Source organism: Pezoporus wallicus, unplaced genomic scaffold (assembly GCF_028554395.1).
Source record: "Pezoporus wallicus isolate ANWC-B61680 ecotype Strahan unplaced genomic scaffold, APGP_CSIRO_Pwel_v1 contig_3486, whole genome shotgun sequence".
Classification (NCBI taxonomy): domain Eukaryota; kingdom Metazoa; phylum Chordata; class Aves; order Psittaciformes; family Psittacidae; genus Pezoporus; species Pezoporus wallicus.
Genome location: NW_026642292.1, coordinates 8,910,372 through 8,930,429, shown reverse-complemented (window position 1 = coordinate 8,930,429; position 20,058 = coordinate 8,910,372). Strand labels below are relative to the sequence as shown.

At 35.5% G+C, this 20,058-nt stretch overlaps 1 protein-coding gene across 2 annotated transcripts in view; it reads left to right on the top strand.

Annotated features, from left to right (window-relative positions):
- SCFD1 (sec1 family domain containing 1) overlaps positions 1-20,058 on the top strand; it is a 51,948-nt gene that overhangs the window by 16,704 nt on the left and 15,186 nt on the right. For both annotated transcript variants that reach the window (XM_057428671.1, XM_057428669.1), the window contains 10 exons: positions 1,357-1,496; positions 2,472-2,562; positions 2,918-2,991; positions 4,436-4,517; positions 11,095-11,191; positions 14,955-15,025; positions 15,809-15,888; positions 16,557-16,619; positions 17,639-17,714; positions 19,021-19,074. In XM_057428671.1, coding sequence (XP_057284654.1) covers positions 1,357-1,496; positions 2,472-2,562; positions 2,918-2,991; positions 4,436-4,517; positions 11,095-11,191; positions 14,955-15,025; positions 15,809-15,888; positions 16,557-16,619; positions 17,639-17,714; positions 19,021-19,074 — 828 coding nt within the window. The remainder of the gene's footprint in view (positions 1-1,356; positions 1,497-2,471; positions 2,563-2,917; positions 2,992-4,435; positions 4,518-11,094; positions 11,192-14,954; positions 15,026-15,808; positions 15,889-16,556; positions 16,620-17,638; positions 17,715-19,020; positions 19,075-20,058) is intronic.

Below are 20,058 nucleotides of genomic sequence, written 5' to 3'. Positions count from 1 at the left end.
GGAACACTTAATGAGAATTATTTTGGTAAAAATTATACATGCCAAAACTAACTTGGAAACTCAGGTCACTGGTGAATTAATTTAACCACTGGTGAACTAATTTAACATCTCACAGCTTAATTGGCAATGAAATTAGTTTTGTGGGGTTTTAAGATTTTGTTAAACATACATACTTGAAAAAATACTTTTTTTGCTGAAACGTTAAACATGTCTTGTAAGATGAGGTTTGTTCTTATTCACTGCATATACTTTGAGTAGCTGCTTAGTTTGGTTCCTACTCTGGTGTGGTTCATTTATAGTATTTCATTTGAAGTGTGAACTCTGCCAAGGGATAATTAAAACCACTTTAAACTGTTGACAGTTTAGAGTGATCTAGATCACTTAGAGTGATCTAGTTCTGTTCACTGTAATGACAATGTAATGGTGGAGTTTTATTTCTGAAAAAAAATACATCTATTCTAAGAGTCATGGCAGGTTCTGTGTGGTCGTTTTGACTCTCTTTATAATAATTTGACAAGCATAGATCACCGTCAGACTTTTACTGTTCTTGAAAAGGGTTAAAATGAAGTCAGCAGAGGGAACGTGTATGCTGCAGGAAAACACAGAACTGTCCTTGCAAACGTAATAGGGTAAAGAACCAGAAGACCTGCAGGGAGTGATGTGGTACCATATTGCGTGAGTGTAACTGTGTCATCTACCAAAAAAAGATATAGTTTCTAAGTTCATGCATCCTGGAAGAAAAGCTATATAGCGAAATGGCAACTTTGTTGCAAACTGTTTCCTTATCGTGCATTCACTATTTCACTAGTGTTTAAAATAATTGGAAAAGAATTATGAAGGTGTAACTAAATAGTCCTGGTAGTGGATGTTCCTGTTGCTGATGTCATGAGCTTCTTCGCAGTTTTGATACATTTGCTGTAGTTGTGTAACTCAGTTTCAGCCCTCAAAACGTTCTATGTCTGCGACCAGGAACTTTTATAGTTTAAAATTTTGGTCAGTTGTTAGAGCTCAGTTATTGCTAAATAAATGTTCTCCTGTACGGAGAGCAGTGTTCAGAGTATAGTGTCACAGACTGGTTACATGTGAGACAATCAGATGTCTTTGCTTAATATTTGTTGCTTTTCTGGTGTTTTTTCAGTGAGTGTGAGTAATTTTGGAGTTCTTACATTGCTGTTTTTACTATCTAGTTAGTAAACTGTGTGCTACCATCATATGAAATTCTAATAGCTGTGTTGATATTTTTTAGAAAGTATTCTAGAAGATAATTGGTTGACTATAAAAGGCTGATTAAATAATTAAAAACTATCAAATATTTACATAGAATTCCTTTATTTTAATATTTTATTTTTTTTTTAGGATTTCCATTTGAACAGAGTTAACTTGGAAGAAGCAACAGGAACAGAAAGTTCTCCAGCAGGTGCTAGACCTAAGAAAAAAAATAAGAAGTCCTATGATTTAACTGTGTCAGATAAATTCTGGCAAAAACATAAGGGCAGGTAAGCTGTATAGGTGCAAAATTTATATTAATATAGTTAATATAAATTCTAAGTATTCTTCATATTATGGTAGTTCTACTTTTAGCTTCTTTGAAAATGTTTTGAGTTTGTTTTTTTTAAGGTATATTGGGTATGGCTAGATGGAGTTAGTTTTCCCCTTAGCAGCCTCATAGTGCTGTGCTTTGTATAGGTACCTAGAAAGGTGTTGATAACACACCAGTGTTTTGGCTACCACTGAGCAGTGCTGGCACGTCATCAAGGCTGTCACTCCAACATTCTCCCCTCACCAAGTGGGGCAAGATCTTGGGAAAGGACATAGCCAGGACAGCTGACCCAGGCTGACCAAAGGATATTCCATACTATATGGCATCTGCTCAACAATAAAAGCTAAAAGAAGAGAGGAGAAAGAGAGGACATTCTTTTTTTTTTGTGACTTTTTTTTTCCAGAGCAGCTGCTTCCTGGGAAGCGGCCAGGCATCACCTACAAATGAGAAGTAGAGAAGAAAGTCTTTTGTTTTGCTTTGCTTTCTCATGAAACCGTCGCTTTTTCTCTATTAAACTGCCTTTATTTTCACCCATGAGTTTTGGGGAATTTTTCCATCTTATTTTCTCCCTACCCATACTGCTGAGGGGAGTGATAGAGTGGCTTGGTGGCCATCTGATGGCCAGTCAGGGTCAACCCACCACATAATGAATGATCATCATCCATGTTAATTGTATATTAGCTTTTTGTTACAGAGAGCAAAATCATTCTTATCAAAATTCCATAGAAGTATTGAAAGCAGTGAATATATCTTAGAAAGTTTAAGTAAACCTACAGTAAGATGTTATTTTCACTGATTTGACACTGCTGCATGATTTGCATATTGATATTTCTGAAGACATTTCCATTATCATCTTGATCGTGCAGCCTATCTGGTTCTGGTGTTTTCAGTTTGTTGATTTAACTGAGCCTAATGCAGAGTATTGCATTAGTCCTTTTCCAGAGGTAGCTGAGTCAGTTCAGCAAGAACTGGAATCTTACAGAGCCCAGGAAGATGAAGTCAAGAGGCTTAAAAGTATCATGGTAAGTTTTATTAGCTATATGTGCTTTATGTAAATCACAGTAGGACTTGCAGAAGTGCTTAGCCTACCCTGTCATCCCCTTTTCCCAAAAATTATCACCATATGCCAAATTTTAGGCTTAATATATTCTTAAAAGTAGGACTAGAAGTACCAGATTTCATGAGAAGGTTCAAATTCATGCATGTATTTGATTTACATTTGTATAACTTCCATATTAACTATAAAAAACACAATCCAGACATTAATACCATTATAGGAAAATAGGTTCTAAATGTACAGACTGTATTTGCATGTGAGATCTTTGTATTTATTGTGACTATTTTTACTCCTCTTTCCAAACCCTTCCCCAAATCCAGGGTATAGAAGGGGAGGATGAAGGAGCAATAAGTATGCTTTCTGATAATACAGCTAAGCTAACTTCAGCTGTCAGGTAAGTAATCAATAATGCTTATTGTCTAATTAATTTGGAACCATTTCCAATTTTTCTGTCCTTTCACTTTTGGTATCCTTCAAAATAAATAACTTTAAAAGTAGTCTATTCATCTCAGTAACAGAGTTTTAAATGCTTTATAATCCCAGTAAAGATCAATGCAATGTCCTTGACAAGTACTTGCACATGTAAATTCCACAGCATGTGTGCGTGAGCCCTCTACACATGGATTTGGAGTGTTTCTTCAGCAAAGCTGAATATTCTGAATGCATTATAGATGTGCTAACACTTTTCCACGAGAAAAACCCAACTGCCTACCTCTGCATTCCTTCCTTAAATAGTTAGTGAAACCCACTTCCTGAAGCATCTGCTTGCTGTGCACAGTGTGTAATCAGTTACATTTAGACTAATGTAGTTACTGTAACATCTGTTGGCAAGATTATAGTTATTAAGAACTCTGCATGGGAAGTTTACTCCCTTCCTTTGGAGACCTAGCCACCATGGATGACACTGAAAGTCTGAGATTTAGACTTGTTCCTCATTGTAAATCTGTTTTTCATTCCACTGATGCCTTGGAGAAGGGAGATGTTCAATTTGCTTCATAAAGACCGTAATCAGAAGGAAGGAGGAATGATTCTTAGGATAGATGGGGTGATATGCCCAGTGTCCTGTGAAATCCATCGTATGTCTGCATTAGTTTTATCTTTGTGAGTTTCAAAAGTTGCTTTGTATGCTATGCCGTAATTAGAATTTGATTGGAATTCGAGAGGATGTGTGATGGATGAGTTTCAAAAAAGTGAGCAGGTGTTTGTAAGCTCCCCCTATAGTTTTAAAGTTTCATACTTCTCAGGATGCTGGTTTTCAGGTTAAGGCAGCAGGGTATGAAAGTGGCAAGCATGAAAAGCTTTCTTTGTATGACTAAAACTTCATCAGGATGTTTCCCAGTTCAGTTATCCTCTGTCTGCATGTTTTCTGTAATCTGGCATTATTAAGGAAAATCTTGCCCCCCTTCAGAAAAGTGTATTACTGCTATTTGGCAGATGTTTTAGATGTGAACTAAATGTTGCTTGTATAAACCATAATTCTAGTAAATTATTTGTTTAGGTAAGCAGGGTGTATATCTGTTGTTGATCACAAGCTTTCAATAAGAGTATTAAATTATTAGTCAAGGTGTATTAAATTGCTAGTCAAGGTAAAAACCTGCTTTATTACATTACATGTGGATAATGTCCTTCTGTTATAAGAATTATTATATCTATACTTCATATTTTTTTTAGTTCCAAGCCTGCTGTATTCTGTAATTTTAGATTTTAATTATCTTTTAAGGTCCCTTCCAATACCCAAGCTGTTCTATGCTGCTATAAAGTTTTTTGTACCAGCTATACGATACACAATTCAGCTAACTGTGCAACTCAGCAGGTTAGTTTGTATTTAATCTCTTTAGCTCTCTTCCAGAACTTCTGGAAAAGAAGAGGCTCATTGATCTTCATACAAATGTTGCAACAGCCGTTTTGGAGCATATAAAGGTATGATTGCTCTCCAACTTCAGTTTTCTGTCAGTAGTGCTCCTTACCTGGAGAAATATATTTGAGCAGGTAAACTAAGATAAGGAGGTGAGCCTTCTCAATTGTGCTACTTTTTGCAGAAATCACTGTATAACATTACTTAGTGTTAAAGGCTGAGGGGGAATGAATTTTGAATGCCTCGATATGGAAAGTGAAGTAAACATATGAATTTTTTTATTACCAGAATTTATTAGTATACTCTCATTTTTTATGATGGCCACAACTTTATTATGGGTTAAAGTCCTCCTAAAATAAGTTTGATGGACGTGTTTTCTTTACTTTAGAGAGGCGTCATGGCAAGTTACAACTTCAGTCTAAGCAATTTTCTGTTCTGTATGTGTTTATCAGAAGGGTGCTGTTTCCTGTTCACCAGTGAAAATGATACCCAGAGGTGTGGCAATAATGATGCAAGTTACTAAACTGGTCTTTGCAGCAGGGTCTGTTAGATGTCTTGTGCATAATTTAAGCACTTCAGAAGGATGCTTGTCCTCTATTTAAGTCTGCTGCTCTTGTATCAGAGAACTTGCAGACGGTTTCACTATCAAGTAAAGACCATGGTTACTACTAGGATAACTCGGAAGATGGGTCTGTTTTCAAACAGTATGAGAACAAAAATTACAGATGAGACTTTCAGAAACACTGGAATTCTGTTTCTGAAAACAATAAAAGTGCCAGGACTCATTGGAAATCAAGATAGAAAATTTTACCCCAGGCTTTTTATGACTCATGGAAGGTGATGTGTTTCAAAGCTAACTTTACCATTTGTAAAGTGCCTAAGGTCTGTCCTCAGTTATTACTGCTACTGATTTTTTTTAAGCTAACTACTGTAAGTGAACAAAAGATTCATTCTTAATTTTAGTAAATTAGTTTTACATATTTATAAAATTGGGAAGGAGATGTAAGTGTGTCTATGTTTGGCTCAATACTGTAGGGCATATTTAATGTGCTTTTGCAATATTAAGCGTGTTTTCATATCTGGCAATTTGAAAGCAGTACATTAGTACCATTAAAAAAAAAACAGAAGTTGACAATGTTGATATTTTATTTGATGCCTTGTCTGTAAATTCACTTTTCTAAGGAAGATACTGAGACACTAATGGTAGGCTTACACCTGTAGTATTTTATATATTACTTTTTGGATAGAAGCCACATGTCAGAGTAAGATGTGGAATGGCAGTAATACCAGTTTTAATTGCCAGTGTCTTCTTAGTAATGGACTGGGGCCATATGCACTTGGTCATTCCCTATTAGGTGACAGTGACACACTTTTCTGTTACCTGGAGATTGAAGGAATTGCACTGCTTGCCTCTGCTGTAGCTCTGTACTAGCCCTTAGGCTTTCTTCTCTGACAGGGAGCCTCTGGAGAGTTCCCAGAGTGGTGATCCATTTCTGCACACATGATTTTTAATTCTGGTATTGCAAAATGCTCAGGCTCTTTACTTTCTTATTGTATAACTGTCAAAGAACATTGTAAGACAAATAGGCATGCCGTTTATTCAGTATAGTGATGATAAGTAAATTTTATTCCAGCTGCTATATCTTGTCTGTTTTCTCCCCTCTTTTCACTCTCTAGTGTTACAAAAAGTATCTTTCTATGTCAAGCTGTGGAATTTTAACATGCAGGAAGATATACTACCTCATGGATTCCTCAAAAGTACTCTCAAAACGTTCAGTATCTTAGCTGGTACTTTTTACAGAAATTCCGATGTCACCTTGAGGCTGTGGTTGATAGGATTTATATACAGTTCAATAATTAAATCAGGTTAGGATAAGAGAGAATTCTTTTGGCAAGTGCCAGCTTATGAGGAGCTAGTGAGGCACAATGCTCTTTTTCAAGTTACTATATTTTCACTTTTAAAATAATCTGGAAGCACGTTCATACTTTAAAATAGGCTGTTCACATTGTCCATTGTGGTTTTTTACTACATCAAGTATTTGAGCATTTTTCTTCCTTACATATATATGAATCAGTGCAAAGAATACTACGAGACCTGCTTTAGGTATATTAGGGGAATTGATTTTTTTCTTATTTTTGTGTTCAGTTTACAGCTGCTTTCCACATTCTGTTGGATCATTTTCTAAGGCACAGCAAGAGGAAAACAGAACTTAATCACATACTTAAAGAGTCCTGGCAGTTTTCTGGCATATCTTACTGTTTAGTGAAATAGTGGAAAGAATGCATCACTTTTTTCACAAAGTGAACCATCAAGTATTTATTGTCAGTGCTTAGAACAAATGCATCCTTGTTTTGCATTGATTGTTTTTTCTCTGGAGAAGCTGGTGACTGAAGGACTGTATCCAACAGATAACAGATTGAGCACTAGAAATACGGGCATCTCTCTAGCTGCTCTGGAGTTTCAGTAATGCTTATCTTTGCATGTCATTCTAGTATGAATACAAGGGTTACTGAAATATGTTAAATTGTGGCCTATAACTTACATTTGTTTGGTTTTTTTTATTCTTACATAATTTTCTTATCATGTATATCTGCATTTCCTTGGTCTCAAGGCCTGATACTTTGACTCCATTACTGTCATTGCCCGTAGACTTTCAAATTATCAAGTTCGTAATTTGTAAATGAATTCTACCATTGTAACTACTCTGTTTTAAATTTGAGATTACATTTTTGTCTTACCATGTAAACAGAAACAGTATGTGTTTGTGAATATGTATGTCACAGTGGTCCAGGCTGGTTTTCTGTAGTTCAGAACTGATAATTGAGTAACTTTACAGTAAATAACAGTTTTTTCTGAGTTCTGTTACAGGACCCTTCTGGCATTACTCTGTGCAGTTCAGTCGAAGGGAACTGTCTATAGCTGCCACTTTCAGTCTTCTCCCAGGGTTTCTCTTTCTCTTGCTAGAAGCACACTGTAATTACCTGACCAGCCTCACTCATTCTGGGGGCTGTTAGTTCTGGTTGTTTTCTGTCAGTATTTTTTGAGAAATTCCAGTAATTTCTTAGAAAATTTCTTTTCTTCTGCATGTTCTCTCTCTCTCTCCAAAAGGAAGAATTTGGTACTGTAAAGAGGATAGGAGAGCCTCCTGGAAGTCCTTACAAAAATGACCCTCCAAGAGATTTCAATGGGTCCTGCTTCCCATTCTCTGCTTAAAAAAGAAGGAATTTTGTATTCAGTTTGGACTACAGTGACAGGTAGAGATTCCCATGCGCTTCAGTAATTTTCCCTAAAATAAATTTTGGCTTATGAATAGCCTGTTTCTAAAGATGCTTAGTGGAAAGCTTTGTCAAATATATTAAAAAAAAAAAAACAAAAAACAGACAAAACCCAAACTAAAAAAGACAAAGCAAGCTGAAGTGTAGCACTTTAGCTGCAGTACAGGCCCTGTCTCTAAATTGGCAGAAAGATCTCCTGAATGAAGTTGGTGTGGAGCAAGGTGTCATGGTAGAAAATTAAGAGCAGGATGCAGAGAGGGAATATCTGTAAATGTGAATGCATCTTGGTTTTATTACTGGGTTTTATTACTATTTTTCTTCACCTTGCTTGCCAGTTTGGCATCCATGAGAAACTCTTCATTGTTGTCTTTTTTATAATTGAATCTACACTATTGTTTAGCTCCTATTCCTGAGCTTTTCCTCTTGGCATGTCTTTGAGCCATTGCACTTACTTAAATTAAATGGACCATCTGCTTCTTATCAGCACTTCTTAGACAAGTTGGCTCTTCAGGAAGTAACTGTCTCATTGATGTGGCATATCTGGGAAATCTGTCAAAAGGTAACTAGTAGTGTTTAAGGCTATTCAGTAATCTGTATGAAATTTGATTAGATGGCCATGTAAATCCTAGGAAGCTAGTATAAGAAAAATTACTTAGTATTTTTGCTAGTAACCTTTGTTGGCTATCTCATGAAGAAGCAGCTGAATGGACTCACCATATTGATCCATCTCTTTTGTTCATGCTTTTGTCGCATTGAAAAGAAAGTCTTGAGATTTTTATGTTGCTGCTTACCTCTAATGTGCCTCTTGTGGATAGAAATAAAGGACCTGAAGTTTTAGGATTTTCACTTTGGTCCCCTCCCAAGAGTACTGAGTTCACATTTTAAAAGTAATTGTCCAATATTTTTTAAGAGAGTAAGTGTACATGTACCATTAATGTTTCCGTTAGGCTCAAAGTATAGCAAATACATGCAACCAGTGAATTTTCTGTGCTGCAGTTAGTCTGTTTTGTTCAGCAGTCATGGTCAAACAGTCATAAAAGTGCACATGGTTGAGAAGAATTTTACCTAGCTTCTGCTCCAAGTAAGTTAACAATTGTAAATCTGTTCTTACAATTAAAAGTATTTCATGTTTGAATTACATAGTTTTATTTCAAAGTTGGTCTGTAAATAAATATAGTGAATTAATGAATATTTTTATGTTCTGTGTTTTTACATGCCTTCTGAATAAATTTGTCTTACACAGATCACCAGCTAAGATAATATGGGCATTGCCAAATTCAACAATAATATATTTATTTTAATAGGATTGAGTTTCCACAATTGAAGACAGTCCTTTGGTTGTTGGATGCCTTTTGTCTGGGAAAAATACTTCAAACTTAAAAACATGGAATTTATCTCCATGTATGGAGATACAAATGTAGTTAAAATACAAAAAGCAAGTGAATGTAACGGACAGGCTAGAAAACCTGTAGTAGTTTTCTTGCAATTTTTTTATCGCTCTAGAGAGAGTTAAGAAGACTAATTCACATCTCCAAGTCTCCAAGATTCTGTAGAATTGAAGTCACAGAACACATCTGATGTGCCGGATGCCAAACTGCATCTGACGTACGGACTTGGAAAAAGGCTGGTGCTTCAGATCTAGTAAAACGTTAAATTAGTGTAACATAGCCTCTGATAATCACTTTAACTTTGGCTAAATACAGGAGTAATCCAAGGTTTTACAGTAGCATAACTACCAAAATTTGACTGTGACTGCTCCTCTAACATGAGCTCAAGGTAAATACAGCTTGAAAGAAGCTCTGGCTCTGTTTTTAGTGAGTGGTCATTTTTTGAGCACTCTTCATGGTAATTAATTTTATAAGTTGTAATGACAAGCTTCCACAAAAACCTTAATTTAAGTTGCTCTTCTGCAGCTGCTTTTTTTAATTAGTTCAGTAGGTGGTGAATGAGAAATAGAGGAGTGTTACATAGCTATCCACACCATAAGCTGATTGCCAAAGGCTTTCAATATTAAAATATTTTTGTGACTTACCTCCTGTTTTGTGTTCTCATCTCCAGCTCTTTTTTTTATGAACTTACAGTACGCAGAAGGTGAAATACCCTAAAATTCTTAGACTAGAGAAGTACCTTTCTGTCTTTTCTTCTTTTTTTTTTCCCTTTTTTGGGGGGTGGTGAAAATACTGTTTTTTAAAATTACATTTCTTTATTTGTGATCTCAGGAATAGTTTTAGTAGAATTCAAAACCATGTGAAAAACAGACTTCTAAAGTTTTGGTGGTGCTGACATTACACCAACCACTGCAGTGGGTTAGGTGCCTTGAATATCTTGACCCAAGAAAAGCACCAGTGACTCTTGCTTCACTCTGGCAATATCATTTTAATCTCCCAAAGAGCATTATGTGGATCTGAAATACTAACAAGGCAATGAGATGGAGATCCACTCTGCTGGTCTCTTTGAGCCAATACATAGCTGAATGTGTCCAAACACCAGGATTTAGTTAATTACTGGATATGAAGGTTTTGAAAGATGAGTAGTTGTAACGTTTCTTGTGATGCTACATTTTGATGTTCAGATGCTCATAATGATGTGTGATGTAATGGATTCAGTTTTGGAATGCATTTTTCGATCTTTAGATTGTAACTGCATGATACAGTGGTTGAGAAGTGCCAAGCTGGGCTGTTTGTGCAGATATATTGCAATGCAGTCATTAGTTGCATGGCCATGTGATGTCTTCTGTAAAGCTTTTGCCTCATTAATTTTGTGCATTGCCTGTGCCATCCTCCCTAAAATAGGGTCTTCTCAACTTGATCTATATATGTCATTGTATAATGAGAAACTGCTTTTCCAGTATTATCAAAATAATCTAATTTGATCTGAAGTAGTTACTTTGGTACCAGCCCAAGCTGCCAACTGTTCTCTGGGATGATGCCTTAATGTAATTAGGAATTTCCTACTATCTGCATTGAGTAATTGCTTTGTTGACTGAGAGACTTAATGTTCAGCACAATATGTGACATAATATATTCACTTGGCCATTATTTTTTCCTTTTACAGCATAACACTATGTATGATGCCATGTAGTTTTCAGCCATGGCAAAATCATAGTTGAAAATAAAGCTCCTCTTCCAGTTTAAATTTTACATGTCAGAATTACCTTGCTTAACCTCTGTTTTCACTTTTAATGTGAAAATTACATAAGCATCAATTTTCTGAGAGTTAATAAAAGCATATTATAATGCACTTTTACTGATAATTTATTTAAAAAGTGATTTTTAAAAACAGCTTCATAACTAAAACTTTTTAAAGAGGAAATAAATATTCTTTCACAGCATTACTCTGTTAACCCGAACACTTACTCTTAAACAGAGTCGAAAGCTGGATGTGTACTTTGAATATGAGGAAAAGATAATGAGCAAATCCACTCTGGATAAATCTCTTCTGGACATGATTTCTGACCCAGATGGTGAGTACTTTAAACCTGAACTTGATATAAAATTTGTTAAGATAGACCATAATCTCTGTCCCTGCTGGAACTTCAGGATTGGTAAAGAGCTTATGTGCAACCTGTGCAAGACTTGTAAAGAAAACAGCTTTTACTGATAATAGTAGCAGTCTAGAGAGTTTAGTATTACGATTGAGTAGTAACCAAAATATTGGCCGCTTGTGCAGCTCCACTAAAATCGCTTCTTAACTCTTTATTTCTGAAGGCCAAAATATATTTTTACTTTTGTGCTTCTCTAGTATTTATTAGTATAGCATGGAATTGTGTGGTCCAAACAATACTGATTCTTTAAAATCCTGCTGCACGTTTTATAATGCATACATACCTCATAAACAGAATGAAAAAAGGGTATTTCATACAATTGGTTGGATCAAGGGGTTGTAATGTAGGTAGCGCTTGTTTGTGTGAGCAAAACAATGGATAGGAGAAGGTGCAGAGAAGGGAAGCAAGACATACATTGGCCAGTTTACTGAGAGACACAAGTTTTGCATGTATTGACCCAGCTGTGTCTTGCCTGTTTTCACTGTTTAAGAGCAATGCATCCGGGCTTGTCTTCCATATAGAGCTTATACATAACAAGGTTTTGCACACTGGGCGATGCTCAGGTTCTCTGTTAGCAGGAGTCACTAGGGGTCTCTCTGTAAAAGGCTGAGACCAGAATGGGTTTTCAGCTTTTCATAGTATCATAGCATCAACTATCATCTCAGCCTTTCACAGCCCTCTAATGGATTTCAGTATGATCCGATACGAGTTGGCTGGAACAAAATAACCTGCACAGCAAGACTGTAAAACTTAAGTTATGACCACTGGCCTGTCTGCATACTGGCAAATGTACTGGCAAACATCAAGCATTGAGAGTCCCAGGGTTCCTGCTCTTTTTCCAGTATGCTCTTTTAAGAAGACTTTTTTTTTTTACTGCATGCTTGTGTTTGTAGTCTTGTAGCTACATACTGGACATAATGTCTGCTTGGAGTTTGTACAATGATTCATATTTATAGAAAAAATAGGACTTAAAGTTTTACTAGTGTCTGCGCTACAGAATCAAAAGGCAGTAGAAGTAGTAGTACCTGGTAGCAGAAGCCTAAGCTAAACTTTTACGGATCTTATACTGGGTCAAGTCTAGAAACTTACAGACAGTCAGGAAATTTAATGTCAGACATCAGTCTGTAATTGAGTGCAGACATTCGTTATTAATATGAAACTAATGTACTTTCTTAAGCATCAGTACAAACTAGTCCTTTTGCATGTTCAGAATCAACCATTCATTTACTGTTTTCCATTTCAGCTTTTATAATTGCATGAACTTAGATATGAAAACAGAAATTATTATGCTTGCTAGCATTTCCTACTGGATCAATTACTTTTTACCTGAATCCGCATTTTCTGTGTGTTTTTAGGTCAGAATGTAAAGCCAAATTGTTTTCCAAGCCTCATGTATCGCATTGACATTCTTATTAGCAAAGTTCCTGGGTTTTACATAAGAGAAAGATTAGATTTCCAAGCTAAAGTTTTCCTTCATAAGCTAAATATTCAAGTGTTCGCAGTTTCACATTAGCATTTCATAAGCATTGTCTATGTGTAAGGTAAGCTTATATAACAAGGATTTAGGTTAAATTGCAGAGGTTATTTCTGGACATGCAGTCTTGTAAAACTGGCCAGCTTCCTGTTGTGTGAATCACTGAGAAATACCAGCTGAAAACATTTTGAAGGAGTAATGGGCCAAGTCTTCCAATGCTTTCAGTGGCAAACTACTTGTTTGCATTATCTGTGGGAATACTTGTCTTGTGGACAATGATATCTGTAGAGGTCTTCTCAAAAGCACTTAGACTTGACCACTTAAGAGTTTCAGTGTCCCATTTCTTACTATGTCATACTAATCTACTGCTTAGGGCTATTAGCTGCTTCTCGGTTCAGTGGATATTATTATATCCTGGAGTAGTGTTAAAATGGGAGGCAGTGGTTTTACTTTGTTCTAGTAGCCTTAAAGGCTGCCTGCTTGTTTTTGAGTGGAAAATAAGATTGTTCTCCTCTACATTTACCAAGTTGAGTTTTCTTCGGAACATTCAGCGCTCCCCCTTCTCTATGCTGTCACAGATTGTAGTCTAGAAAAGAAACAGTGAACATTTTACAGGCAACTGACCTGTGTCTTATCACAGCTATAATTTGCATCAGTAGTATGTCAAGAGTAAAGTACTTTTGCCAAACAAAGTGGTTTTCCTTAGTTTTAGTAAAGTGTGCACAATACAATCACAGATTTTTATTTTGTTTTGTTTTTTAATTTGTGATCTTCTAGCAAGATAAAATATCACTTACACTCCTGTGAGCACAAATCTGCTAGTTTTGTAGATCAGGTAAATAGGTCCAGGGTATTCAAATTGAAACTGAAATTTAGTAATCAGCAAAGTACTGAAACAAGCAATGAGCTGGCAAGCTGGAAACCAAGTTTCCAAGTCAGTTACAGATGCCAGACTCAGTTACACTGTATAGTTAGAATGTTTAAGTGCCTTTTTTACCCATGTGACCTCGAAGTGGATGTCTACCTTGAAACCTGGTTTTTGGTTTAGGTAATCCAAAGTTTCTTCAGTTCTTGATCTTCTGGCTTCCTGATATTTGGTAAATGTTAATAAAAATTATTTCCAAGGAAAAAAATGTACCAAGTCATAAAATGTTCATTTTGACAGCACTTGCTGTTGACTTCTGCCAAACTAAATATATGCTCACATAGAAACAAAAGGTGCAGATTAGATTAGATGAACCCCTACTGACATGATCCACATTCGGGGGGTGGGCGGGTGGGACGAGGACGACAGGGACAAAACAAAAAAAAAGTGGGGGAAAAAAAATAAAAAAAAACTTCTTTTCTTCCCCACAAGTACAAGCAAATTAATTTTCATAAAACATATTTAAAGGTATCAAGGTTTTTTAATGAAGAATTGAATTACAAATTTGAAATGTTTTGAGAAGTTGTACTTCATGTGAAATCACTAATAGGGATTCTTTATTAATAGTGATTCTTGTCTAGAAAAAAGTGGATGGTGTTCAAAATCTGCTGTTAGTAGGTTATAGTTAAGTAATACAGGGATGGTCACATCAGCATTTTGATCTGGCAGAGAAGAAGTTTGACTGCTATTGATAATGCTTCCCAAGAATTTGTAGCGGTGTTCTTCTCTAATGAGTAGTGTGCAAAAGAAAATTGAGGCAGTGAAAACCCTCCTAAAGGCAGGCTGAATGGTCAGACATTTTTTCCTGACCAAAAGTTCACATAAGTGCTTTTGCAGCCCTCAAGTGTTTCAGTACAGTCAACCACAGAGCTGCATAAACAAGTTGTAGAGTTGAAAAATAATGTGCTGCGACTTTTACTTCTATGATTTTTCTTTAGTCTTCTCTTTCATGGATCTGCTCCCTGCTAATGCTTGCAGTCCCTGCATAAAATAAGACATAATGCCCACTACATAACTTAGTATGTTATTTGAAGAATATTTGCCACAAGCAAATGGGGAAGTTCAAGTAAACTTTCAGGAACAGGGAGCCGGTCTAACTCGTTTTACAATAAAATTGCTAAATGTCTTTCTGCCACTTTAAGACACTGAACAAAGGCATGTTTATAGATAACAGTTACTGTCATAAAGTCTGACTGTGCATATATGTAATTGCTGAAGAGCATTTGACACAGCAGCTTAGTTACAACTCTAATTTTTTTACATTCATTTTTTCTTCATTGCAGCAGGAACTCCAGAAGACAAAATGCGATTATTTTTGATCTATTACATAAGCTCAGCTCAGGCACCTTCAGAGGTATGTGTGTTCTTTACAGCTTCCAGCACCAAATTCTACCACACAGGATTTTTTGTATCATTTCAGCACTAAGTAGGTATTTCTTTTCTTGAAGCAAAGTATGAAATGCCCAGGAGATATTAAAACTTCAAATAAGTCTTGCAGTATTATCAGGGAATCTGCTCACAAAGCTTTAGCCACCGTTTCAAAGGTTACGAATGATTAGTAGGAAGGAAGATTATCTTTTTAAATGTTTAGTTCAGAGGTACTGCAAGGCACACCTTGGCATGCTTTCTATTATTCTGCTCCACTGCTCAATGGAAGTAAATAAAACAAAATGTTAATATGACTCATTTCACTCTACCCTTGTATATTCAAGAATAATGGGGTCAGTTGACTAGCAGATGAGTGAGAAATGCTTCTTGTGCCAGTATCTGAGTAATTCAGGAAACAATTTCTTAATATTTCGTTTGAACTTATGATTAATCTCAAGAAAGATTTTTATTATACAGTAGAGATACTATGTAGTAGCTATAAAGTTTCCCATGTCTGCAAGTGCACAGGATTTAATCCTACAAATACTGTAGAGTTTAATGAAAAGTGGTTATAGCAAATTGAATTTCAAGTTTTATTTTCTTACTTGGTAGGAGATGGGAGTAAGACTTGTAGTTACTGTTTACCTTTGGTTAATACTATAACTTTATGCTGCTTATTTAATATTTAGGTAAGGGTATCTTGCCTTTCCACATAAAGAGAGCTTAGAGTAGTTTCAGCCTCTTGTAATTCTCTGCTTCATACTTTCAGATTGATTTGGAGCAGTATAAAAAAGCATTGATGGATGCAGGTTGTAATCTTGCTCCTTTGAGCTACATAAAACAATGGAAGTAAGTAATTTCTTCTTTCTCCTATGTGAGACTATAACTGGGTATATTTCACAGAACTCATCATTGTTACCAAAGAATTATTTGTTACTCCTCATACATCTTAAGTTATCAATATTAACTTGGGTGACATGGCTTAGTGCAAGGTGTCCCTGCCCATGGCAGGGGGGTTGGAATTAGATGATCTTAATATCCTTTCCAACCCTAACTATTCTATGATTCTGTTAATTTTGGCATGATTTCTTGCTGTCATTGTTATGGTAATACATGCAAATCTTATTTTAAAACTAAACTCCAGTAATGCCAGAACTGTCTTGAAAATGACAGAGAGTAGTGTACTTAGGGATCCAAGACAGAAACAACTTACTGAAATAAGTTAAAAGCTGTGCTAGTTCAGACTCCAGACTTTCTTGGTTCATACCAAAGGGCCCTGCTGCCTATCAGTTACTCTAGTTTTATGTGGTATCAAAATAAAGGTTTCGTCTTTTAAGTACAAAATCAAATTCTTTTCAGTTCCTTAACTGTTGCATTTCTAGACATGTAATAAATAGTTACTTCCTGAAAGAGTTTAAGAAGTAGAAGTTTTTTCACTTTTGGATGACCAGAGTGGAGCATTCTACAGCAGTATGTGGTATGAGATAAGCATTTGATTTCTGTCCTTGCTTTCACAGGGCTTTCACTAAGATGGCTTCAGCTCCAACCAGCTATGGAAACACTACACCTAAACCTTTGGGGTATGCTTTTGATTCATTTTCTGTAAGCCTTTAGGTTCTTTTAGCTTACTTTAGTAGTACTTAAAGTGTGAGTACCGCTATACAAGGCCCAGAATAAAACATTTCCCTATTTGTAAACAGTTTTACGTTACAGACAATTACTCATCTCTCTTTAGCAGTGCATAGGACTTACAGGAAAATAAAAGCATCTGTGACTAAATCCACAAAGTAACTTAATATAGTGGTATCTGCACCTGTACATTAAATGTACTCTCATAGAAGAAGAATTTGGCAACAGGAAATGGATCTATGACAGCTGTCATCTTGAGCCTTATTTAGTCAGTGGCAGAAGATAAGGACAGTCCTGTGTATTCAAAACTGTTTCTCTCCAGGGCTTGAAGAATGTCAGGGATGTAAGAACACACTGCTTTTTCATTAGGCTGTCCTGGACTGGGTGTCTGTTTGTTGAAAGGTGTAGTTATTTATTTCAAGAGATGAAAAGATAATGACTCTGTTAAGGGTGCATATACCCCATACAGGATATGGGAGTTAGGTCTTTCCATGCTTGAGAGGATTTGGTTCTTCATTACCAACTTTACTTTCAGGAGTGCACTTGTCACTGTCATAAAGAAACTGTGGGGCAGTATGTTTAGAGAGAATTCCAGTTTCCAGTGCTGTCTCTCTTGGAAAAAATGCTGGTTGGTTGGTTGGAGACACTGAGAATCTCTGTTAATTGATTAGGATACCCACTTGAAAGGAGCACTCAAATCCTCGCGTTACTGAAGTTGTAAAATAAACTGCTCAATGGATTAAAGACTAGAACTCAAGACTTCTATTGATAGGTGAGGATCTAACTGCTAGTTTATAGGTGTATTCCCATAAGCTGGGTTGCCATGCGGTTTGAAGAATATATTTCATGACAAAATTAATTAGTTGGTCCTTCAGTCCCATCAGCTTCAAAGGGAATTTGATGTCAGCATAAAGCTTAAGAATGAAAATGTAAAAAAGATCTTACGCATAACCTTTATTTTGTTTTCCAGTCTGCTTTCTCGTGTTATGAATACAGGATCACAGTTTGTAATGGAAGGAGTGAAGAACTTGGTACTGAAGCAACAAGTAAGTTGAAACAAAAAAAGAAAGCCTATTACATGAGCATTGTGAACATTTAGAAAAACAACTTTTAGTGCCTCTGTCATATTAATAATACTAGTTGGGTAGTAAAAGAGAAAACCAAACATGAACTTCTGCTGGTGGGTAGATCTGTCACTTTGTAGCTTCCAGTTTTTAGACAGGTAATGAATAATGTTCAGATTTTCTTTAAATACCTCTATTCATAAGAAATTAGATTCCAGTATGTGTGATTAAGACTCATTTCAGCATCATAAAAAGAGCATCTGTGAATACTCAAACTAGGCTAGTTCATAAAACGTTACTTGTACCAATGGATATTTCTACTCTAAATGAGATCTCCTATTCTTATATTAAACACTTTGTTATTTCTTTTAGCATGTGTGGTTTTAAGAAGTTAGTATTATACTTGACAAAATGGCTTCGTTTTGGGTTCTGAGTGAGCAAGAAGCTACAATGGCAATGTTTTTAGGATATCTTTTTTCTGGCTTTTAATTCCTTCTCCAGGTGTTTTGGGGTAGCCAAATAAAATGCTGTTCTTCCTCATATTTTTAAGCCTGATGTAGGTCTGTGGTATTTCTATTAAAGTTAACTTCTTATTTCTCATTCAGTCATTTGGGGATTTACATTGGATTTTTTTATGAAGTGTTTTTCAGTATTATTTGTAGATCATCCTTTGGAATGTTCTTTTTGATACATTGTGTCAACAAGACACATTTCCAATTCCGTTGCTATGTAAACTCTCCCTCAGTTTATTCTAACTAAAGTGGTTTGACTGTTGAATACTTCAGATCTTTTGTCCAAGCTAACATTTCCCATCTTAAATAAGGAAAAGTCATCTTGAATCTCAGCTCAGTTTATTCCTTTCCAGTTCATCCAAACATTTGTTGTCAGGATTGCTTCTTTTACTCATTTCTCTGACATCAGTTCTTTTTTAGAATCATGCCCTTAATTGTCATTTTCAGCTTTACAATCCTTCTTTTAAACTGAAAAAAACATTTTAAGAATTCATATATTAGCAATACTTAAATAAAACTCTGTTCCTGTCTTCACACTTCTGCACTTTCTGTTCCTCTCCTAGCTGAATGCTCCTCAGATGTTTGCACTTTCTGTACAGAAAGGTAGTTCAGGTGATGATAAAAATGCTCAGCCTTTACAAAAATATAAGAGGAAATCAGTTTAAGTAGTATTTCAAATGCTGTGTAAACTAATATAAATAGAAATAATAATTTGCCTGTGAATAATTCTTGGTAAGTATTTCAGTGTTCCATTAATTTCACACTATGTTTTACAGAATTTACCAGTCACACGTATATTGGACAACCTTATGGAGATGAAATCAAACCCTGTGAGTATAACTCTTCACATGGAAAGAGTTGGAACAAATGAAATCTTGAGGCTGTCATGTAATATTTTTTTCCCATGATAATGAAGTTAAATCTAGTCATGCTGTATCTCAAAAATAGAACCATTTTCACAACTATTTCATAGGATTTTTTGCATAAAAATGATTTTTAAACAATGACAATTTATTGCGTCTCATTGGACCTAATGGTTTTGAGGTTTTCATCTGTTCTGAGCTTCTGTTAAACTTGTGTTATCTTGAGTTTCTGTTGCTCCTATATTTCTAAAAGCTAAACTGTGCAATGAAATTTTTTTTGCATCAAGAGGATTTTTTTTTTTTAAGAGTGTAATTTCAGAAGGAAGCTAGTTACAGAGAGGTATGTCAAAGACAGTTCTATTTCGCACATCTTTAAAGCTTTGCTATTTAGAGGAAAACATTTCAGGCTTTATGTTTGCAGGCAGAGTTAGTTTTGTGTCAGAAAAGTCCTCTTTTCCCCTTATTTCTGTGAAATTTACTCAGACTTACATAAGTTACAAACTTTTGAAACACTTAAGTGTTAGCTATGTGATCAAGACATTTACTAGAATTTATAGCTAAAAATAAATATTTTTATACAGGATAGATAGTCAAAGCAGTTTGGATTTTCTTTCTATTTATTTTGTTCTTTTAGAACTCTTATATACAACTGTCCTGTGCACAAAATTGTTCTGAAAAAGTCACCTGTTAAAAGTCATTTAGAAAGCTTTGATATGTTTTTCACATCTCAGTCTTCCTGGTTTAGTGACATCAGCATTAGATAGATACAAAAGTAATACCTCACACTAGCTAATAGATTTAAACCATTCCTCTTAGTCCACTTTCACCTTCAGTTATTAAGTATATGTAAAGAGATAAATATGAAAATTATCAACATGCAGGTAATCCTGTCTTTTCTTAAACTGTGCTTCACAGATAATAAATCTTAGATTTTTATCAGAAAATTTGCTT